General features: G+C 36.8%; 1 protein-coding gene across 6 annotated transcripts in view; it reads left to right on the forward strand.

The window, feature by feature from the left end:
* The window catches only part of plcb1 (phospholipase C beta 1), a 172754-nt gene that overhangs the window by 114553 nt on the left and 33015 nt on the right, over positions 1–25186 (forward strand). For 4 of the 6 annotated variants that reach the window (XR_010816962.1, XM_066705856.1, XM_066705824.1 and 1 more), the window contains exons 8-24: positions 216–316; positions 1068–1234; positions 6403–6549; positions 9273–9430; positions 11709–11791; positions 13613–13697; positions 14778–14955; positions 15596–15682; positions 16993–17063; positions 18096–18192; positions 18672–18756; positions 21958–22082; positions 22285–22442; positions 22762–22926; positions 24090–24189; positions 24280–24384; positions 24657–24766. Coding sequence is in view for 5 of the 6 variants with exons in the window: in XM_066705856.1 (XP_066561953.1) it covers positions 216–316; positions 1068–1234; positions 6403–6549; positions 9273–9430; positions 11709–11791; positions 13613–13697; positions 14778–14955; positions 15596–15682; positions 16993–17063; positions 18096–18192; positions 18672–18756; positions 21958–22082; positions 22285–22442; positions 22762–22926; positions 24090–24189; positions 24280–24384; positions 24657–24766 (2022 nt within the window). In the remaining variant the exon portion in view is untranslated. The remainder of the gene's footprint in view (positions 1–215; positions 317–1067; positions 1235–6402; positions 6550–9272; positions 9431–11708; positions 11792–13612; positions 13698–14777; positions 14956–15595; positions 15683–16992; positions 17064–18095; positions 18193–18671; positions 18757–21957; positions 22083–22284; positions 22443–22761; positions 22927–24089; positions 24190–24279; positions 24385–24656; positions 24767–25186) is intronic. The other 2 variants (XM_066705832.1, XM_066705849.1) reach the window with 1 other exon arrangement.

Here is a 25186-nt window from a genome sequence, read left to right on the forward strand (position 1 = left end):
TCCGAACTTAAGACCTATCCAGAAATGTTGCAGTGTAATACTATTATGTTTCAACATAATGTATACAATTATTTGATTGCTTGTATATTATAATATTAGTTTTCATCAATGGAGCTTAATTCAAATCACTTGCTGCAGTTTAAAGCAAAACTCTGAAAGCTCCTGAGCATGGGAAGAGTTTTATTAATCACATATTGCTCCTCTCTTTTTGACAGAATGACTCCATTCCCCAAGAGGACTTCACACACGATGTATACCGGGTTTTCCTGAACAACCTATGCCCACGACCAGAAATTGACCACATTTTTTCAGAATAGTAGGAAATTGTTCTTTGCCTTCTTTGAGAAAGATTTTGAAATGACTTTGAAATGTCATGTTTAATGGGATCCCTGGTAGCATTTATAACACAATTTTCATTAATCTGAATATGAATAAGTATTAAACTTAATTTTAATGTAAACCATTGATGGAAAGTAATACAAAAAAATGAGGTATTATTATTATAATACTTATTACTTCTAGTCAAGACATGTCACGAATTGTACATAATTATTCATTTTTACTACCTCATCTTAAATGAAACAAATTCAAACATGTAAAACTGTATTCAATATGTATAAAATGTGTACCTGGGGTCATTATCTTCTTGGTGTATGAAGTGCAGTCAATTCAGCTTCCCAGATAGAATCGGATGATGGACTTTTCTGGTAACATTACCAGTTCTAAGGTGCTAAAAATTGTGTGCATTGTAACATTTAAAAATCTCTCTCTTACTATTGTAAATGGATTGCAAAAGTGGCATCTTATTTTGTATGCACAACAAATAATAATAAAACAAATTAAACGATGACATAATGTTCAGCTTAAATCGCAGACCATTGTAGGTTTCTGAAAAATGTGTTCTCTCAAGGATGTCTAATTAAAAAAATCTCGTAGCTGTCTTTAAATCTTCCTAAGCACTTTTTAATCTCTTGTGTACAGTGCTACCTCCAGCAGAGCCCTCGCTTCTCATTACTGCTTGCCCTCTTTGTGAAACTTTCTAATCACTAATTTCCCACTTATTTCAGTGGTGCCAAAAGCCGGCCTTACCTGACTGTCGATCAGATGACAGAATTCATAAACACGAAGCAGCGGGACCCTCGTCTGAATGAAATACTCTACCCACCACTGAAGCTGGAACAAGTGCAGCAGCTCATAGAGAAATACGAACCGAATATGAACTTGGCAAAAAAAGGTCAGTCTGTTTGGATTTTCTCAAGCACACATAATCAACATACACGCAAAGCACACATGCAAATACTGTTTTGTGTAGGTTTCTAATAAATGGATGGTCTGTGAAGGTTTGTGTGTTATTATTGTAATTATTATTATTTTGTATTTGTGTGTTGAAATGGCTGAGGAAATTGGTGTTTTTTTGGTAGATTCGTTTGAAAAATTGATTTGTCCCTGTGCACCAGGTGTTGCCAATTTCTAGGAAACGTAAATTGAGTAAAATTAGTGCTGGCAGCTGCTTTACTTGAATAGGTAATCTGTTGGCCAGCTGCTGTGCACAAATGCATTTCTACACTACAGCAATGGAAGTACATTTTTTAAGACTTGTCCAAACAGGTTTTTGTGTGTGTGTGTGTTGGTTTTGTTTATTTCAAAGTTGCCCTTTGATTTTAGGTATTTACTTTCAAATGATGACACGCAAGAAAGGCAGAGCGTAGAAATGAAAAGCCTCCTGTGAATACCTGTGGGGGTTTCTCTAAAAGCTGTTATACATTCTCTGGTCCTTATTTGGCTGTCATTCCTATATCTTAACTTTCACAGTATTTGACAGATTTTTTTCAGACAAAGCATGGCAATCTTTCTCAGTATTCTCTCACATAGAAAGCTATTGTAACCTATTTAATTCCATCCTTGGCCACTCCTGCAGCGATTTAACAGAGACCAAACAATCCTCGGTGGATATAAAGATGTTCCAATCCTCCCCTGAGATCTTTTCCCATAATTGAACTTATTACTTATATCCCTGCTGGAGAGCTAATACAAATCTAACACTACCTATCCCCATCTCTTCACTTCTCTACAGTCCCTATTTTGTATTTCCAACATTTCCCATGTCACTCTTTGAGACAGAGGGATGCACCCTGCTTACTTTTATCCTAATGACCAAGAGTGTGTCTATGCCATGGACCTTCCTCTATATACAGTATACTGGACCTTGAAGAAATGCAAGCTCGTCAGGAGATCCCAAGATCAATATGGTGTTTTCCAAACTGGTACTCAGTAAAAAGCTGAAGCACCTTAGCAAGCTTTGATGACTCTTCGGGGTCATTACCGTGGCAACAGGTCTGCTACAACACAAGCGAGGACACGGGAGGCCGGAGACATGCTGTGAAACTTTAAAGCAGTGTGAGGAGTCAAATGATAATGTACAGAGAATGAAATTCCAGGGATAGACTAGACAGCTTTTCAAAGTCAATGTCTTTCAGAAATGTGACTTTGCAATTGAATGGACTCAAACCCATTTTGTATTCAGGCTGTAAAGTCCCTCACAATTACGGAACTCTTCATATTATTGGGGTGGCAATTGTTTACTTTTATTTAAAATGTAATGAACTACGACACTGCTTTGAAACTGTTCAAACATGCTAATTGCTTCTGCTTTTAAGATTATGCACATCCCTTTTTGTTGAAGTTTGTTCAATTTAATTAATGATAATGTTATATATTTCATAATTAGAAATGAAGGCTTTTCCAAATATATACCTCATTTATTGAAGCAGTTGGTAATGGTGTAATTGGTTCTTTTATTCTTTGTACAGTTTAAGCAGCTTTTCACAACTCGTTATTCCAAGCCAGTGGAGTTTGGGAACTCTGAAATCTGAAATTATCGGAATTTTCTGCGTAATATTGTTTTGTCCCACTTTCATTTTGTTCTGATTTCATGTCTTAGGTGCATAGATATTGGCAAACTGTCTGCATTTATCTTAATTTGCCTACCTACCCTCTTCCAGAATTTAATGACACAAATTGTTACTTTTAAAGTGTAATTATTTTTACTATGACATTTAGCTGAGATCTGTGTGAAGAAAAATCAAAAAGTTCCACTACGCTTGACTTGATTTTCTACCTAATTGTGATCTTTCCTTTGTAAGGAAATGTCTACAGTTTTTCCCTTGGTATTTTTGAATACAGTTTCACTGCAAATATGACTCTATATATCTTCTAATAAACAGTGACATATCACTAAATATCCTGGTTTCTAATAAGCCTAGCCTTTGCTTATAACCCCCCTGGTGTTTAGCCAATAATAATAAAAAAAAAAAATCCCCAGGTGGATGATTCAAGATTGTACAATAATGAAGTCTAATCATTTGTGAATAATTACAAACTATGAAAGTATTTAATTAGGTACTGCCAGTGAAGTGCTGGGTGATTTCATTAGTGCTTTGCAGTAGTTACCAGTTTGCGTAATGAGTCAGGGCATACACATCCAGTAGAGCAATTCACGGTCACCACAATCTTCTTTCTCAGGGTGCGCAGATAAAGGTAGAGTACTGCCTACTACATCCTACATCTTGTGGGGGGAGTTTGCAAACAACTTTACTAATATGTGCAAAAAGAAAATCACATTCCTACAATAAAAACCAGCAAGTACATTAACGCCTTCATCTACCTCATAGAAATCAGCAATTTGAGACTGAAACGTACTTCTGGTTAGATTACATAAGAACGTAAGAAAATAAGAAAGTTTACAAACAAGAGGAAGCCATTCGACCCATCGTGCTCGTTTGGTGTCCATTATTATTCGGTCGATGCCTTTCATGATTTTGAAGACTTGAATCAAGTCCCCACGTAGTCTTCTTTTTTTTTTTTTTTTTTTTTGGTTTCTTCCTTTGACACACAGTAATGCCCAGCTTTGTTACAATCTAAGAATCTCTTGTTAGAGAAACTGCTAACTTTCTCACTTATGCAATAGCTGGTTATTTGGGAATTGGCACTATCAAAAGTAAAGAGTAAGAATGTGTTGAGGAATGTGGAGTTCCGCAATTCTAAACACCCATTATCCCTATAGAAGGGGCATTCTATAAAGGAAGCATGATAATTACTTCTTCTAAAAATGTGTATTTGCTGCAAAAGAGATTGCCAGCTATACTTGTAAGAGACTCTCACCTACTCGGAATGTTTTAGTTGCTGTTTCTAATCCTCTCTGAATGTATAACCAGCTATTCCATTAGCTTTCACACACACACACATATATAAGAAAATACAATTTAAGTAGATGAAAATAACAGTAGCTATGTCTACCTTGGGGATCTTATGGAGGGGAAAAAAAAGAGAATGGGATGAAGTACATTTTAAAGAAACTGCATACTATTGACAGGAAATCATTAGGTTGTGAATCCAACCCTGGTTTTCTGAGATAGGGAAAACTATCCAAAGGTTATGTTGCTACCATGGGATCTGAGAATGGACGTTGTCTAAGAAAGCTGCCTATAGGCCACTGTACTCTGTCACTCACGCAGCCCTCTGCTGTTTGTTATAAATAGTGATGTAGGCAATGACTCAGTCTCTTTATTGCCGCAACCGAAAGGGACTCATAACCTAATGTTATCTTTCGAGTCAAGACACTACCGAAAGGGGAGGGGTTACTGTATACCCATGCTATTGTGAGGGAGGCCAGCAGCTGACCAGAAAGGAAGTCTGTCCTAAGTCCATAGCCTGTGAAGGGGAAAAGCCTCAACTTAACTAATGATAAGCTAGTTATGAAAGTCAGTAAACTTACCTGACCACCCTACATAATAGACCAGGAGCAAGGGCCAATGGACCAAGCTCTACTGGAAAAGAAAAGCAACATTGGAACAGAGACAAGATCACACTGTACCGAGAGCCATCCCAGTGCCAGAGGGCCATGCTCAACTGCCAGCGAAACAGTAATGTGGAGGGAGGCGGTTTACAACAGCAATATCCAAGGCCTACCAGGATGTGCAGACAGAGGCTGGCAGACAGGTTGAAGAAGGCCAAGGACTGAAGGGGAACCCACAACTTAACCATCAACAAACAGAAAAGGGTCCAGGAGCAAGTGCCAACAGGCTACTGAGGCTCAACTGAAGCCAATACCGGATTCACAATAGGGGAAGCCGACCCCATCACATCCAGTCTGTAGAACTGAGTGAATGTGTGTGGAGAAGCCCAGCTCGTGGCCATGCAGATGTCAGTCAGGGGGCACCTTGAAAAATGGCCCAGGATGAAGCAGCGCCACGAGTGGAGTCCGCTGCCAAGTGCTCAGGCACTGGAATGCCAGCAAACGATATAGCGTTTAAATCCGTTCAGTATTTGCTCCAAGTGCTACTTTGAAAGGCGTAGATAGAAAAAAAGAGCATATGATGTAGTGTGTACTTACACTCTGGTTTCATTAAGCTCCCTCTGCTGTCTCAATCTTATATTCTACATCGATAACTCTTTGACAACTTGTTTATCGATCTCTGCACTTGATTTACCAGAACTGAGTTGACTGATCAGCTAGTTGTAACCTTAGTCTGTAACAGCAGTACTATTATGTCTTTTGTGACCTGATGTACCTGGAAGTAAATGTGACAGAGGTGAATAGAAATATTCTTGTTACATCCTATATTGTTACATCTCATGGATTACAAAGAAGAAGCAACCACGTCTATAGTTAATTAAGTTTGAAAGTCTTTAGAGAATAGTAGTCCATTAATCAAATGGGAATGGGAATTTGTCAGTAGAGGAATCTCTTCTGTCACGGTGACTGCAACGCCTGTTAAAAATGTAATGATCTAGCAGTTACCATTTGACGGCTGAACAGAGTGTAATGCCATTGTTACTTTCTTTAGAATGAGGCAAAAATAAGTACTCTCAACCAGTTATTCTTGATGTTTGATGTTTATTTGGTGGAATATACAAATATAAATGTAGTTTAGTGAAAAATAAACTGTGTGTTAAACCAGGAAATTATACTTCAGTATTATAGATATAGAGTTTACAATATCTGACTCTGGAATATTTTATTTAGATAAGTGTGGCTCTTGGTAAGGATGTCTTCTAATAAATAAATAATAATAATTATGTGTGTCTCAAATATATATATATATATATATATATATATATATTTATATTTATATATATTTAAAAGTGTTCACACCCTTTAATTTAAACAATGTGGTTAGTTCAGTTAAGAACATATTGTTAATTATACCACATTTATTGGTCAATTCATTATTTTCAGCCCTTTTTAAACATTGATTCACCCTAGAGAAAACGATAAAGTTTCCAGTTGATTGAGCCGAGGTGAGACGGGGGGTTAAGGTTGGGGTTAAATGTTTGACAGCCGACAGGAATCCTGTTTTTCTTTATTCCACATCAAATCCTGCTTGTTTTCTGTCATTTCAGGGCAGATATCAGTAGAAGGTTTTACACGGTATTTAAGCAGTGAAGAAAATGGAGTTATTCCTCCTGAAAAACTGGACCAGAGCGAAGACATGACCCTGCCTTTATCACACTACTTCATCAACTCCTCGCACAACACTTACCTCTCAGGTGAGAGTCCGTCGAACCTCTATGTTGATTTTTGTCAGTGGAGTTTAACCAGAGTAGTGTTGTGTTGTTGATTAAGATTTACAGATTACCTAAACAAAGATGTTCTTGTGGAAAAACATCAAAATAAAATGATTAGACCAAGAAAATTGAGTAAAGTACGTTGGGCTTGCAATACTTTATATATCATGCTGTTCAAATTAACTGTTAGCTTAAACAAGAATAACACTGTCGTTGTGAAAAATTAATCATAATTCCCCTTTCTTGTTGAAAATAAATGAGGACGGGAAAACAGCATAAAAGCTTCAATTTTCTTTCATTAAGTATGATCGTATAATGTGTCTGCACTGACCTGCTTTGCCGATATTGTGAGTGAGCCCCACTGTGCCCAATAAAACAATGTAGGAGAGAATGGAGGCTAACAAACACAGGTGTTTCAGCACATGGAGGCTCTATTGCAGTGGTTTGTGGAGAAATTGAATATGTCAAAAATCTCTCATTTCTGGGAAGAAGGCCAGTCATGGATGACATTTCATTTTCAGTTTTTGACACCTGCCTTTAAATACTTTCATTTTCACTGAAAAATAAGCCTTCCCCTTGAGGTAACTGGGAGGATTGTCAGTATATAGTCAAAGTGCGAGCAAAACTATTATTACTCATTTATTATTATTATTATTATTATTATTATTATTATTATTATTATTATTATTTTATCATGTGGCTAAAATTTTACATCTAGCCATAGTAGTGGTATTCATTTGATATCATTCCTTCAGATGAGATACATTGAGTTGTGTTGTTTTACATCATTGTCTGGTCCACCTGTGTCTGGTTGGCTAGTTTACATAACAATCATAACATAATCATGTCTTCTTGGTTGGTGTGAGAAATGCTAGCAAATTAAACCTCTTTCTGTGTTGTTCTACTGTCGTCGTTTGTGCAAAATCAATGGCTGTACCTTGAGGTAAAGATTGATGGAACTGTTAAAGAAGATGTGTATGTGGCTGCTGGGTATGCTGAAATTAACTGGAGTCTTTTTTTTTTAAGGAAATGTACAAATGGTTTGATATTGTACCTATGGCAGAGTATTAACTTCTTGAAGATGTGTTGGACATTATTCACTATGAGGACAACACTGAAAGCTGCTGGTGAATTATACAATTCCAATACTGATACCCATGGCAAAAAAATTGTGACCAGTAAAATGAGTATACACCTTGAAAACGTTGTAGTAATTTAATATACTTTCATAACAATGTTTAATAATATATATATGCTTCTGAATTAATTGTCGAATGTAAAACCACAAAATAGGTACAGTGCTTCAATGTATACACTAAAGTGTGCAGCTGTGGTAAATAAAATTAATTTGTTGGTTGATTAACTCAATTGCAATTAAGAGAAGAGAAAAAAAGATCAAGTCTTCATATAATGTTGAGTGCTCCTTGCATTTAAATAGTTATGAAAAAGTTGATCACAAAACCTTAGCTGATAAAACTTTTGAATCATAAAATGACTTTTCAATTATGTTCAAGAGACAACTTCAGGAATGCATGAATAATTTAATGGAAATATATTTAATGGAATAAAAGGAACTCTAACCATCCTCTAAATAAAATTCACTTTGTCACTAGCTACTGAAAATAAACTAAAGGCTTAAAGCAGTGATAAGAACATAAGAAAGTTAACAAACGAGAGGAGGCCATTTGACCCATCATTCTCGTTTGGTGTCCATTGATAACTGAGTGATCCAAGGATCCTATCCAGTCTATTTTTAAATGTTCCCAAATTTTCAGCTTCAACCACATCGCTGGGGAGTTTGTTCCAGATTGTGACAACTCTCTGTGTGAAGAAGTGTCTCCTGTTTTGAATGCCTTGAATCCAATTTCCATTTGTGTCCCCGGGTGCGTGTGTCCCTGCTGATCTGGAAAAGCTCCTCTGGTTTGATGTGGTCGAGGCCTATCATGATTTTGAAGACTTGAATCAAGTCCCCACCTAGTCTCCTCTGTTCTAGGGTGAAAAGGTTCAGTTCCTCAGTCTCTCAGTAGGACTTTCCCTTCAGTCCTGGAATAAGTCTGGTTGCTCTCCTCTGAACTGCCTCTAGAGCAGCGATATCTTTCTTGAAGTGTGGAGCCCAGAACTGTCCACAGTATCCAGATGAGCTCTAACTAGTGCATTGTACAGTCTGAACATCACTGCCCTTGTTCTCAATTCTACACTTTTGACAATATACCCTAACATCCTGTTTGCCTTTTTTTATTGCTTCCCCACATTGTTTGGATGGAGAAAGTGAGGAGTCCACATAGACTCCTAGGTCTTTCTCATGTGTTACTTAATCTAGTTCTATTCCTTCCATAGTGTAATTTGGACATTTTTGATAACCAAAGCTTTTCAAAAGTATTTTTTTAATTACTGCTGTCTCAGAACCCCATACAAATAGAGCTCTGAAAAGACTTAACTTTTTCATTTTTGTTTGTCTGAGCATAGAAATACCCATTATACCTGTAGTTTGAAGAAACTGATATAATTATGGCTGTCTCTAATTACATTTTCTGCTTTTTACGTATGTGTGGTTCTTTGCTTTCAGATCCTACGTTCTATTTCTAACCAGCAGACGATCAGCTATGTATTTTAAAACTATAAAGCCTAAGCCCACTGTTTCTGTTCTGCATGTGATTTTTCCTTCTAAGTGCCCTGTCCTCATTGCTCACATTGTTGTCTCCCAGCTGGGCAGCTGGCTGGTAACTCCTCTGTTGAGATGTACAGACAAGTGCTCCTGTCAGGCTGCCGCTGTGTGGAGCTGGACTGCTGGAAGGGACGGACAGCAGAAGAGGAGCCTGTTATTACACATGGATTCACCATGACAACAGAGATATCCTTCAAGGTAAATGCAAAAGCACTATCTAAAGTGCTGGCAGGGCATGGGATTATAATAGGCAAGTAGAGCACCTGGAAGAATTAGAAAGAAGCAAAGCTGAAAAATATTAAACCCATAACCTTTTATAACTTGATGACAAACACCATTGTAGATTGGCACAACCTTTCCCTCAATCATTGACTGAAGATAAGTGACATCGCAATTTCCAATCAGCCAGCCATTTGCGTTTCAATCAGCTCTCAAAACATTTCTCTTTATTTTGAAATCCCATTATTCTGAGACCTCAGTGAGAGTCTATTTATTCCGCGTCTGTCAGCTAATGTGTCAGTATTGGAAGGCACAGTGGATTTATAATGCTTGTTGTTCAGCGGGCCAAGGGTTAGACTGTCTGGGGTTCACTGAACGCACAAGCTGATAGATACCGTATCATGTGTGATTGTATTTTGATAGTTTTTAATATCAAGAAGTTCTAGAAATTCTCACTCCAATCCCAATAGAGCCTGAAGCGTCCATGTAATAACACCGATGTAGAACTTACATCTTCTGACACGAGGGTAGAAATCAATTCAGCTGAACTCAGTCCCCAAGAGCTCAATAGATTACGAGCAAATGCCAGTTAGGTTCAAAGGAAGAAGAGTAGCTGGCTCTGGAGAGGGAATGAGGGACATTCATTTACCTCCAGTCTCCTTTACTCATATCTGCCTAGCAGGGCTACAACAAGAGAAACAAAAACAAAACAATTATTGAACAGGAAACCATTCAGTTGTATTCAAATATGTGTTCAGATATCCACAGCTTCCTCTTTCCCTGCAATGAAAATCAGCTCTCAGAAAACTGGAGCAAAAATGTATTGAATATCGAACTAGGTAAAATACCTGTAGGTAGCAATATCCTATTTGTAACCAGTTGTCTGCAATGGAGAACAATATTAAATGCAGTCTGTTAGAAGCCTCATTAAGAGGTTGGTGCGTGGGTTGACTCGGGCCTGTTGTGTATCATTAAGTGGCAGAGCAAATTGGAAGTTATTTGCCTTGGATAGCCTAGCCGAGCTGCCTTTACCCATTTCATGAAGCAACATTAGATCAGATTACTCACCTCAAAAGGCTAATATACATGTTGCATTATTATCCATGTTAATTGGATTGTTAGTTGTCCTGAATTGACACTACTCTATTTTGCACAGTGAATAGAGGTCGTAGCTGTGCTTTTTCTAAAAAACACTAATACATAACTGCTATTTATTATTATTCATTCATTAATTCCCTGCAATCTTCAGTATCAAATAGTACATTTACAGTTCCAATTGGATCTCAAACAACCAACTTACAATGTACAAGTGTCAGTTCACAGCAACTGTATTAGTAGAACATTTTAATTTCTCTTTTTTCCCATAACTGTATAAAGGGGACCATCTTTTATTTAATGTTTTCAGTGATTCTCTGTGATTAAACCCATGTGACCATCATCCATTAAACTGACAGGCTTTTAGCTGTCACATAGTGTTCAATGGCCATGGTTTTATGGCCTGAAATGTTCTAGCAAATTTGGAAGTGGTCAGCCTTTGCTAAAAATAGGTATTTTGTGAAAACCATCAATAATAAAATTCCAAACCCAAGCAGAGATTTCTTGAGACTGGATAAATGTTAATACACACCATGCCATCAAGTGCACTGTTACTTTTTAAAAATCGATTCATAAACAAATCAGTCATATTTTTCAAAATAAGGGACGAATTTGGATATATCCAAGAGAGTCTTTACCTTTTTAGGCCTAACCTTCCATAACAGCAACAAAAATACAATACAGGTTTTCACAAATTATTATTGAAAATGTACTTATTGTATTGCCTTTTTACCTTCGTTTTTTTATTTTGTGTTCAGTTTTAGTTTTCAGGTTTTATGTTTCTTTTGTTTGTTCTTTTGTTAGTGAAGTCGTTAATTTTCGTGAGGGTGACCATATCCATAATACATTTTGATACCATATTTGTATTACTTTGTTTGTATAATGAATCATTTGGTTTGCTGTTAGAAATACATTAAATTAATGATTATATTAAAAATGTTATGTGCACATTCTGATCTAATTAAATTAATACCGTTCATCTGTGGTTCTGATCTGTGTATTACTGAACTGAGTATTAACTGTTTGCTGTTCTGAATATTTAAGCACTAACATTCATCTCAGCAAATGTATGTGATTTATATGAGCACATTTGTAATTGAGAAATTAACCACAAAACAAGTTTGAAGGAGCTAATAACATTTAGTTTTTCTTTATTTCATAGGAAGTCATTGAGGCGATTGCTGAGTGTGCGTTCAAGACTTCACCCTTTCCGGTTATTTTGTCTTTTGAAAACCATGTGGATTCGTAAGTAAATGCAGTGTTCTGTGCTTTCTCTGTTAAAGCACTCTTAACCTGTTGCTTTGTAGTAGCAAGACACTCCAGGGTATAAACTGGTGTAACTATGGCAACGACAAGTGGAAAGATTATACTGGATTATATAATGCATCATTTGTTTGCAGTATTAATCGTGTTCCAGTAACAAAAGTAGCATACAGATGCAGCCAGTTAAGGTAAAATACAGGTTCAAATACAGATAGATCTACACTCTAGTTACATAGCATCTGCACTGGAAAAATATATAATTTCAGTATTCATTGCAAAACAATAATTCCATTCAGAGGTATAATTACTTTAGTATGGCCTAGAATGGCTTCAAAAAAGTATTTGTTATCTGGTAAAATAAATAAATGCATTACACTTGCTCAGGAACATTGGTATTTTTAAGTTGAGTCATGTTGTGTGAGAACTACCCAACTGATAACTTAGAGGTGTAACAGGGCTTAGAGGTAGTTTTTTTCTCATCATTTGTGTACTCCCGACATCCCAACAACTTCCTGATGAGAAGGATCATGTAAGATGGACTAATACTGATTGGCCATTAGTCCTCTTCACTGACGAAACTTGATTATACTGACAGAGAGGGTTGAATGTGCAGAATGTTTCAAGTCACATCATCATCTAGAACGTGGTAGAGATGGTAGAGGACCTGTCATGTCATGGAATTCATTACCTTAATAAAGCTTCTATTCATGACTGGCCCAGCACCTACAAGAGAAAATTGACATGCAGTGACTGATTAGTAGAGTGCATAAACATGATCAAAGTGTTTCTGTGTCTCATGACAAGACTGATGATCACAATCTGTTGGCAGAATATCTTGGTCAACCATTAAATATATATTATATATTATATTATATTATATTATATTATATATATACTGATAATATCGTTATCATGGCACCTGTCAGTGGGTGGGATATATTAGGCAGCAAGTGAACATTTTATCCTCAAAGTTGATGTGTTAGAAGCAGGAAAAATGGGCAAGCGTAAGGATCTGAGTGACTTTGACAAGGGCCAAATTGTGATGGCTAGATGACTGGGTCAGAGCATCTCCAAAACTGCAGCTCTTGTGGGGTGTTCCCAGTCTGCAGTGGTCAGTACCTATCAAAAGTGGTCCAAAGAAGGAAAAGCGGTGAACCAGCGACAGGGTCACAGGCGGCCAAGGCTCATTGATGCACGTGGAGAGTGAAGGCTGGCCTGTGTGGTCCGATCCAACAGACGAGCTACTGTAGCTCAAATTGCTGAAGAAGTGAATGCTGGTTCTGATAGAAAGGTGTCAGAACACACAGTGCATCGCATTTTGTTGCGTATGGGGCTGCGTAGCCGCAGACCAGTCACGGTGCCCATGCTGACCCCTGTCCACTGCCGAAAGTGCCTACAATGGGAACGTGAGAATCAGAACTGGACCACGGAGCAATGGAAGAAGGTGGCCTGGTCTGATGAATCATGAGTTCAAGGTGTTGACTTGGCCTCCAAATTCCCCAGATCTCAATCCAGTCGAGCATCTGTGGGATGTGCTGGACAAACAAGTCCGATCCATGGAGGCCCCACCTCACAACTTACAGGACTTAAAGGATCTGCTACTAACGTCTTGGTGCCAGATACCACAGCACACCTTCAGAGGTCTAGTGGAGTCCATGCCTCGACAGTTCAGGGCTGTTTTGGTGGCAAAGGGGGACCTACACAATATTAAGCAGGTGGTCATAATGTTATGGCTGATCGGTGTATATGGCTTCTTATATTCCAGAACATGATTGTTCAATTTATAATCTTCTCTCATTACAGTCCAAAGCAACAAGCGAAGATGGCAGAATATTGTAAAGCAATATTCGGTGACGCCTTGCTAACGGAACCACTAGAGAAGTATCCTGTAAGTGAACAGAGCTACAGTGATGTAAAAACCATGCCCGTCCTGCAAAAAAACTTAAAATAAAACAGCGGATTTTTCAGTCATCAATGCTTTTTTGTTTATTAACCAACCTATAAAGGCAGCTGTTTCTGAGGCTTTTAGTAAAGTGCTGACATTCTATTAGCATTCTATTTTAGGCCATTAGTGACTTGACCTTTAAACTACAGTTGTTAAAGTCATACATTATATTGCATGGGAAAAGCCATTGCAATATTTAAATATTGCATTCATCAATGCAGATCATGAAAGTGTACGCTTCAGTGCCTAAATGAAATAAACGTTTGTTCGCAAGTTGAAATTCCCACTCATCTAAATGCTGTTTCTTGGCAAGCATTTATCTTCCTTGCTAGAGTTTCCATACTGAAAAACCTTCATTGTTTGCTTTGGAAGATAGCTACTCTGCCTTTTTTTCAGATTACTTCACCAACTGCTTTGTAAAGGTTCTGTTGTTATACTTCAGGGAACATGGTCATTGCATGATACCAAAGTTGTTATGTGTGTTCTTACGTACTAGGTACACCCAGAGTCTAAACACAGCACCAACTGAATTTCATGTGGTTTATAAAACACAATTACAAAATACATTAATTCAATTTAGTTGCACAAGGTAGCTATAATCATATTTTTAAAACCATTTGCAAAAAATAACGAGTTAGGTTATCGTTCCAATCTGGCACATGAATGCACATTAATTCATTTGTGTGTACTGTTTACCAATTTGTGCTTCCTGGACACAATTGTAAAGTGTAAGCTCAGATTAGTAAATAAATTTGTATCAGTTTTTATCTTTGTTTGCTTTTTCTTCACTCTGAAATACTGTTCTCGTTTTCTTCCTAATGTTGTAAAACAAAGTGCACTGGGCAATGTTTCAATGTGACGGTGACAATACAGAATTACAAAGAAGTTCTGATATAACCAACATTATTTAGCTAAAGAGAATGACGCAAAGGGATGCCTGTTTGTGAAATTCAGCCTCACACCAGATCTTGCCTCTGTTAAATTAAGTTGCTTGTCCCCCACCCCCTTGTTTTTCTGGAACAGCTTGAAGCAGGTGTTCCTCTGCCAAGTCCGCTGGAGCTAATGGGCAAAATTCTCATCAAAAACAAAAAGAAATCCCACAAGTCCTCCGATGGAAGTGCTAAAAAGAAACTTTCTGAGCAAGCCTCGAACACATACAGTGACACCTCTAGTGTATTTGAACCCTCATCTCCAAGCGCAGGTAAGAATTGTCAGTCAGAGATTTACACCTAAAATTGCAATTTCACTTAAATATCACGCTAGGTTAATAATGAACAACAAAGAAAGCACTTGTTATCTAGGTTTGTGTAGAAGGAACAATTCAGGCTAGTATGTCGATCTGAATGAAGAATTCCACGTGGTTGGTTTTAGAATATAAACTCCAAACAGAGCGTATTAGCATTAAGTTGTTGGTGGTATTTTACTTGATGTGTGTATTAGCAGAAGAGATATCCTTATCTGATTGACACGCATTGCACCCTAGACTACAGGCAAAGTGCCACTACAGATGGAGGTATTTGCATATAATTCATGTGAGCTCCAGAATGTGACAAGGTAAACAAACGACACGTGATCTGAAAACAATTGAGAAAAAGAAGAAATATGTTGTGATATTTCCATTGAAATAACCTTTAAACCTTCTGACCTGAAAAGACCTTTTATCAAGAAGTTTTGCAGAAGCTGCTTGTTTATTCATTGTAATACTTGTTGTAAGACAAAAAAACATACAAGCAACACAAAATAAACCACGCCAGTCTCGTCAACTTGAATGATTTTTCGATAGGAAAGTGTTTAATACATTAAAAAGTGAACAGAGTCTCATTATTTCTTTTGAATTGCAGGATCCAACAACCCTGAAATCCCAGAAGTAGCACAGCAGTCAACTCAAGATGGAAATGATCTGAAACCACATGGAAGAAAATCAATAGGTAAGAAACAATTCTTATTTGTACTTTTCAATAATATATATAATATAAGGTTATATAAGGTTTGTTTTTCAATTACAGTGCTTTTTGTACTCTAAAGATTTATCAACTCTGTTTATGAATCAAAACATTTGTATTTTGGCTGGCAGTTCAGATCTTAGTTTCACTCCAGCATCTTCATGATAGGACATTTGCCTCTGCACACCAATGTCAACCAAACCCTGTCTGGACCCTGGCTGATGAGAAAAATATATATTGAAAAAATAACATATTGACATATTGCAGGTGTTCATCTGTAATCAGTGTTTATTGAATGTCTACCCAATTAAACAGAAAATAAAACGATATTATTTTTATCCATGTAGGTGACGCAACATTAGTCTAAACTAAGTAAAATAATGTGTTTTGTCAGCAAAGGTAAAGGACCTTTGCATAAAAATGTTTCTATGAAATACTTCAAAGGGTCGGTCATTTTATATTTGTATTTTTGTTGCCATGAATACCAACCACTACACGGCACGATGTTTTCAGCAGATTGAAAGCCATTAGCGATATATATCACCGTACAGTGAATCCACTATTATGTGAAGGGAATGATTTCAATACACCCTCATTAAACTGGAGCCCTGTGAGGATATTGTGCCAGACATAAGCTATTAGAAACAGTACTACAGGCACTTAACAGGAAATGTAGCTATATAAAAAATTAAAATATTTAAATTAATAAAAATCAACACTTTTTCCTACTCACAGCAAATTATATGGAATATTTTGACAAAATACCAAGAAAACATAAACAATAATATAAATACATTATGACTAACTACAAATATGAATGATACTTGATAGAAATCTGATAGAACTGCTGACTGATAGTAACAGTATTGACCTATGGCAAACCGACCAAAAAACCAAGGGAAAGCTGACAACTGACCCCTGAGAACTGTCCTAATATGGACACTGTAGAAGCGAGCAGAGAGAACACGCTGTAGTACAGCAACTGTTTTAGTTATATAGTTTCCTCTAGGATGCCCATTGTAAGTGTTCATTGATATCCTAACAGAACAGATGGAATTGTATAGATTATCTCACAGTAATAGAGAAAAACTATATATACACGTGTGTGGTAGAGCAGAGTCCTGTAATACGATGTGAAAATAGAGAAATCCAGTCTTTACTTTAGTCCAATAGTATTTAGTATTTAGTTTGTTGATAATAGTATTGTTAATTTACTATGTCATAGTCAATGTGAAAGCTGCTAACTGGGCGTCTCCTGCGCAGAGCTGTGTTGAACGTGTGTGTTTGATTTCCAGGAGAGGTGGAGGCTGAGAGCGAAGATGATGACGATGATGACGATGACTGTAAAAAGTCCTCCATGGATGAGGTCAGTCGGTAGTGAATGGAGGTCTGGATATAAAGACTTTGCTTAGCTACAGTAATGATGCACTTTTTAGTTTTAGCTGTGAAACCATTACAGTTTTTTCAATCCTTTACTATTGGCAACATATATATTTTTTTTTCATAGACTGTTGTAATCTATCATTCTTATGCTGCATAAACTTCACAACTATAGTCTTCTGGGGTTTGACGGCTTTGTTACGTTTCCTTACAAAAGCACACTGCAACAGATTTATGCTTTGTGTTTGATTGTTTTTTTTCAGTCTGATTTAAATTATTTAATTTGAAAGTAATTTCAGAATATTTAATATATTAATTGACAGTTGTTTGGCTAAAATTGTATTAATTTCTGAGAAAAAAGTAATCAATGGTTTACATTAATGTGAGGTGAAATGTTAAATAGCTGTTTAGAGATTCTGCCTGTTGAATGCTAAATCTGATTTCAATTTGCAGTCTTATTGTACCTGGCACCAACTGTCAGAACCTATTTAAATGAATGCCTCATTTCATACAGTACACAGAAATTTTCAATCTGGCTTCTTCGATTTACTGAATTTGAAAATGTCAGGTTTCCTTAGATCATTGGATAGGAAAAAGACCTGCTTTATATGGTAGTGTACAAAATGCATTATACCAAATGCTTACCTATTCAGGACTGGACAGTTTTTATGAATGTGTATGGTCTGTATAACCTCGTAAAATGATTGTCCAGATATGAAGGTGTTGTATGCCAAATTAGTCAATACCTTAAAAGCAGATATATTAGAAAAGGTAAGGAGTCAGGGGGAGAGACAGAAAATCGACATATATAAAAAATATATATATATATATATATATATATATATATATATATGTTTTCTCCCACACATTCTTGTTATTGTAAAGAGCAAGTGTGCCCCCTAGTGAATTGTTTTAGAATGACATCTTGCTGTTACGTGGGCGTTAAGGGGAAGCCAGAGTTCCAATACAATGCTGATGAATGCACTAGATGTTGATCTGTTTTGCTTGATATCTGCAGGGGACTGCGGGAAGTGAGGCTTTTGCCACTGAAGAAATGTCAAACCTCGTAAACTACATACAGCCCGTGAAGTTTGACAGTTTCGAAGGTTCCAAAAGTAAGGACTTTCACACAATCGGAAATGCCACATTTAGCTTTTTGGCCTCATACTTTTACCAATTTATTTGTGTCTTTATTTGTCACACAACTGTAAAATTCACACATTTATTATCCCAAACGTACCTTTAGTTCTTTTAGAAAATATTTGTTTTTGTTATATATATTCATTTAATGCCGGATAACTTGCTGCATAAAAATGTCTTCTCCACCACAACATATTGATTCACACTAATTATTCTTAACTGAATGATTTTCTGTAATATTTTACAACAAATATTGTGACAGAAGGTGGTTCAATGCATTTTGAGAACCTTAATTTAGTGATTGATTAAACTTATGGCGTACTGTTCCTCCGTATTTAGATCATTTAAATTAAAAGATAAATCTTTAAAAGAGAAAACATTAATGTATTTATACATTATTTTTAATTGTGTTTTTGTGTATCACCAAGTTTAAATACATATACTGTTTTTTCAGAAATTAACAGAAGTTTTGAAATGTCATCATTTGTGGAGACAAAAGCCCTAGAGCAGCTGACCAAGTCACCTGTTGAGTTTGTGGAGTATCCTTTTGTAATGAAGATGGAGTTGAGTGCAGGGAAATGTAGCCCCATATTTCTTCTGCAGTGAAACTCTCAGCATTTAATCAGAAAATACACTGATGACAAAAATAAAACACTAATGATAGATTTAATGTATGCATTAGTTATAAAGAGCCTATTGAGATTTATAATCTAAAAATGTGTATTACATACACACACACACATACATATAATATATTACAGTAGTAGTACTTCAAAAGTGTCTGTCTCTTTGATTGCAGGTCAATCTGTCCCATGCAATCCAAGCTTCTGCTCAGTATTTCCTCGGAAAAACATGCAACTTTTTCTCTGGAATCCACTGCGTTTGTTGTCATTTTTAAAGTCAATATAATTGCATTTTGGATTGCATAGTAAACAGCTGGTCTCGTTTTAAAATGCATTGATTTGAATGGAAACCTGCTTCGGTTAAATGTATATCTTTTAATTCAAAATTGGGATAAGTGAATAAAGTTACATGGTCCCGTTCACAATTTCACAATGCAATTTACACCTGAAAATTGCATACTGTTAAATTTGACTTCAATCATAATTAGTAGACGAAAAAAACAATAGCAAGTTTACCAGCTACACACACTTTTATTTTAATTGACTGAGCAGTTGAACTGTTTACATTATAACGCATTACTTAGCCTATACTGTTTTATATATACAACCCCAATTACCAAAAAGTTGGGACAATATGAAAAATGCAAAAAAAAATATATATATCATTTGAAAATTCAATTCACCCTGTACTATATTAAAAGCACATTATTAACACATTATTTGATGTTTTACTTTGTGAATTTAATTTATTTCTGAAAATATACACTCATTTCAAATCTGATGACAACAACACACTGGGACAGTTGGGACAGTCTACTGTTTACCACTGTGTTACATCACCTTTTCCTTTAATAACACTTATTAAGCGTTTGGGCACTGAAGACACCAGTTGGTTAAGTTTAGCAAGCAGAATTTTCCCCCATTCATCCATTATGCATTTCTTCAGCTGCACAACTGTACAGGGCTTTCGTTGCCTTATTTTGCACTTCATAATGCGCCACACATTCTCATTAGGAGACAGGTCAGGACTGCAGGCAGGCCATGCTAGCACCCGCACTCTCTGCCTATGCAACCATGCACTTGTAATCCGGGCAGAATGTGGTTTGGCGTTGTCCTGCTGGAAAATGCAGGGACGTCCCTGGAAAAGACGACGTCTGAATGGCAGCATATGTTGCTCCAAAATGTGTACATATCTTTCTGCATTAATGGTGCCCTCACAAATGTGCAAGTTACCCATGCCATGGGCACTGACACACCCCAATGACAGACGCTGGCTTTTGGACCTGACGCTGATAACAGCTTGGATGGTCCTTTTCCTCTTTGGCCCGGAGAACACGACGGCTGTTTTGTCCAAAAACTATTTGAAATGTTGACTCGTCGGACCACAAAACAAGATTCCACTGTACTACTGTCCATGTCAGATGAGACTGAGCCCAAAGAAGTCGGCGGCGCTTCTGGACAGTGTTGATGTCTGGCTTCTGTTTTGCATAGTAAAGCCTTAAATTGCATCTGTGGATGCAGCGGCGAATGGTGCTGACTGACAAAGGTTTACCAAAGTATTCCCGAGCCCATGTCAGGATATCCATTACAGACTCATGATGGTTTTTAAGACAGTGACGTCTAAGGGATCGGAGATCACGCGCATTCAGAAGTGGTTTTCGGCCTTGCCCTTTACGCACCGAGATTTGACCGGATTTCTTTAATCTTTTAATTGTATTGCACTGCAGAAGGTGAAATGCTCAAAATCCTACCGATTTGTCTTTGGGGAATGTTGTTCTCAAAGTTTTGGATTATTCGCAGATGCATCTGTTGGCAGATTGGCGAGCCTCGACCCATCCTTGCTCTTGGGCATTTTTGGAGGCTGCTTATATACTATGATTACACGATTACCTCACCTGTTTCACATCACCTTCTTATTTCAACTTGTCACATCACTATTAGTACTAAATTGCCCCAGTCCCAACTTTTTTGAACGTGTTGCATGCATCAATTTCAAAATAAACGTTTACCTTCAAAATACTATGCAGTTGATTAGGTAAAACATCAAATACCTTGTCTTTATACGTTTTTTGTTTAAAAGTACAAAGTACATTTACAAATCACTCGTCTTTGTTTTTATTAGCGTTTTCCATACTGTCCCAACTTTTTCGGAATTGGGGTTGTATATATATATATATATATATAAAGATGTGAGCTAGTGAAATGTATCAGTACATTTAGGGCTATAGATCGATATAACATTCAAACAATACAGAGAAAATACTGTTTGTCTTGTTTGGCTTTTTTGGTGCCTGTATTTACATCTCCATTGGCGAGAAGTGGCGTCTCCTTTGAATCAAACACTCGAGTCTCTGAGGGCGTGGCTTGAGTTGCATCACACACTGACGCTTTCCACCTGGCCCAGGGCCCGGCGCGTTCATATTCACATTTAGGTCACCTTTCGGCCGTCTCAAAATAAATTTCTGGCTGTCAGAGACCTTACTGATGCAGTATAACTATCTTGTTGCTGTGCTCAGTCGTGCCATGGTGTTTGACTTTTGACAGTAAACTGTCTTCAGCAGCCTCACCTTGTTAGCTGAGTTTGGCTGTTCCTCACCCAGTTTTATTCCTCCTACACAGCTGTTTCTGTTTCAGTTAATGATTGTGTTTCAACCTACATATTGAATTGATGATCATTAGCACCTATTTGGTATAATTGTTTATTCTGACTCTGACTTTGTGCAAGTGTACCTAGAAGAATTGATGCTGTTTTGAAGGCAAAGGGTGGTCACACCAAATATGGATTTGATTTAGATTTTTCTTCTGTTCACCCACTTTGCATTTAGTTAATTGATAAATATAATCTATTAACGTCTATTTTTGACAGCATTCTTACTTTACAGCATTTTTTCACACCTGCCTAAAACTTTTGCACAGTACTGTAGAATATTAAATAACCCTGTTTGAAGGCTTCTGATACTGTTGTCTCCAATATTGATCGTTTGCTCTGAAAACAAAAGTAGACAATAGATCTTCCACAAAGGCATTCAAATTTTCAGTAAATTTTGTAAACAAGAAACTAAAAAACAACAACAACATATATTTGGTTGGTTCCTTTTCTTAACAACTTCCCTCCAGGTACAACAAGTTACAGCTCAGCCGCATCTATCCCAAGGGCACCAGAGTCGACTCTTCTAACTACATGCCTCAAGTCTTCTGGAATGCAGGATGTCAACTGGTAGCATTAAACTTCCAAACTATAGGTAAGATGATACATATGTTGTTTAGCTATCAGAAATCAAAGTAATGGAAACACTACACCCCTGGCACAGTACCATTGGGATAAAGCTTTGAAGTCAAGCAATCTGTCTCTTTGTTTCACCCCCTGGTGGCTTTCTGGTTTCACTTTTTAAGCTGACTTTGACGTTGTTTTGAATAGTTTTTATTGTGTCTTTCATATTGGAGCAGACCTCTCAATGCAGTTAAACCTTGGGATGTATGAATATAACGGCAAGAGTGGCTATCGGCTCAAACCTGAATTCATGAGGCGTCCAGACAAGCACTTTGACCCTTTCACAGAGAGCACTGTGGATGGAATCGTAGCAAACACCTTGTCAGTCAAGGTGAGTCTCCCAGCCTCTGACCTCCTGACTGCCAGTTGTACCAGATTCCAGGTGTTTGAGGTCAACACTGACATTTGGAGACACAGAAAAACGAATCCATCCAAATGTTCGCAGTAAAAAATACTATTCTGAAATTCTGAAGATTTACAGTGGATAATCTCCCATGTGTCATATATATTTTTTTAATTATTATTGTTATTTATAATGTTATAAAATACAATTTGCTAATATGTTTTAAATATCTATCTGTTTCCTTATACTTAAACACATAGATATAGCCTATATAGTTCTGACTTTTTTTCTTTTTTGTTTTTTTTAGATAATATCGGGCCAGTTTCTATCAGATAAGAAAGTTGGGACTTACGCAGAAATCGACATGTTTGGACTTCCTGTCGATACAAGAAGGAAAGCTTTCAAGACAAAGACCTCACAAGGAAATGCTGTCAATCCTATTTGGGAGGAGGACCCTATAGTGTTTAAAAAGGTAAATAAAGCAGTTTAATTTTGAAAGTGTCTAAATCATGATTTTCTAAATGACCAATTTTTCCAGAATCTTATGAGATTGCCCTTATTTTTAATCAAGTTGAACAAATTGCTTTTATCTTAACAGACTGTATGTCTCTACACTTAAAATAGCAGTTGTATTGTGTTATTGAGCTTAAGTGGAGTAGTCCCCAGTACAAAACCCAAACAGTGATAGCTTCACTATGGCTATGAAGGGCTTTTACATCTGAGTATCTGAGCTGCATAAATGAACAACACTGATTTCAAGTATTCTTCATATCCTTTACCATATGTGCTTTTATGTAAGATTAATTATTAACCCCTCCCCCCATATTCTGGCTTTTGTATTTATCTTTTTTTGGAAAGAGATTGAAACACAGTTATTCTTTGCTGTATATGAGCAAGTAGTAGCAAAATACGAAAAAAGGAGTGGCATCCATTTTTTTTATTGTTCTCATACTAAGGTCAACAACCCTACATCGAATTAGCTGAGTCCATCTAGTGTTCACACTCCACACCAGTCAAGAATGTCATTGTATTAAAATTAATATCAGTAGCAAGGAGCTCTGTTGTCAAAAGCTCTGAAATGGCAATAGATCAGACATGTTAAAGCTACTCTTTCAAATGCCAGTCTTTCTCAGTTATAATAACTGTATTTGATTGGTTTCATCTTTTGAGATTGTTTACCCTGCTGTGTGCCTTTTTTTGAAACCATGGCAACTATAAACATAATTTATGTACATGCTTGTAACTGTCAAAGTTCACCTCTTCCATTTCACTGAAGCCAGCTTCCTGCTCTGAGGACAAGTACAGCTTAGTAGCATCCATTGTTGGTGGCTAAATGTTAGTCTAAGACAAAACATGCATTTGTGTAACTTGTCCCTATACTATGTATAAAGTAAATATATATATAATAAGAGAAAATGGTTTTCAAAGGTTCTCTCCTATGAGGCTGGTATCTGTGCTTTTGTCTTCATGCATCATGTAGGTGCACTTCCACTGCTGTCCTACAGGGGTCACTCCCACCATGCTTTCCTCTCTGCCTGCACATTCAACATCATAGGCAGCTCCTTGGTAATGCAAAGTGTATATATAGTGATATATTTAATCTGTATCTGACTCAGACACCCCTGTATTTTGTAGGTAGTTCTGCCCTCGTTGGCATCCCTGAGAATAGCAGTGTTTGAAGAAGGTGGTAAATTTATAGGCCACAGAATTATCCCTGTCTCTGCTATCCGACCAGGTAAGAGTCCCAGCATGTGTCCTGTGTGACTTAAAACATTCCTGTCACAGGAACTGCTGGATCATAAAATGCCAACCTTTCTCTTTTCAGGGTACCACTACATTGGCCTGAGAAATGAAAAGAACCAGCCTCTTACTCTGCCTGCTGTTTTTGTGTACATCGAAGTGAAGGATTATGTGCCTGATACCTTTGCTGGTAAATTGTTCTTCTTTCAAAACTCCAAAACATCAAACTACTAACTGAATAACAATTTGACGGATCGGTTTTCCTTCCAGCTTAAGCTTTTCTGAAATATAATTTTGTTAAAATTGCACAATGATCATAATTGGTATAGTTAACCATGCTGTCTATTCTTAATGTATAGTACAACTGCCTCCAATTTGCAAATAGATTTTTAGTATACTATAGAAATTAATCCACTTACTAATCCTTTACAGTCATGTTTCTAATTGAGTGTTATTTTACAGATGTGATCGAGGCCCTGTCCAACCCTATCAGATATGTCAACCTAATGGAGCAGAGAGCCAGGCAGCTAGTGGCTCTGACACTTGAAGAAGAAGAGGAAATTAACAAAGAGGTAAGACATTCTTGGGTGTTGATTTCTTAATTAGATTATAATTTCACCAAGTCTGATGCTACAGCAACATTCTGATTAGGTCAGACAAATGCATTTTTCATTTATGTATTTCATATTTCAATAATTGTTTTTGTTTCTATTAGATACAATCATATCTTGGGAATGCAAATCATATCTGCTATTATATTGAGCAGTTTAAGAAGTGTTTCTTCTTTCCTACACAGATTTCCAGGCAAATGTATAATTGAATGAATACTGAACAAATACAATCAAAATACATAAACAGTATATTGGATATTCTGCTTGCATATATTGTTCAGTTGTTAGTAACTGATAATACTTTTAGTGCTTATGATTAGAAAGCATTTTTTTATGCAGCAGTCTTAATGCATTTCCCAAAACATTAATTAAACACTTTGA

Source organism: Amia ocellicauda, chromosome 1, assembly GCF_036373705.1.
Source record: "Amia ocellicauda isolate fAmiCal2 chromosome 1, fAmiCal2.hap1, whole genome shotgun sequence".
In the NCBI taxonomy this organism is placed as follows: Eukaryota; Metazoa; Chordata; class Actinopteri; order Amiiformes; family Amiidae; genus Amia; species Amia ocellicauda.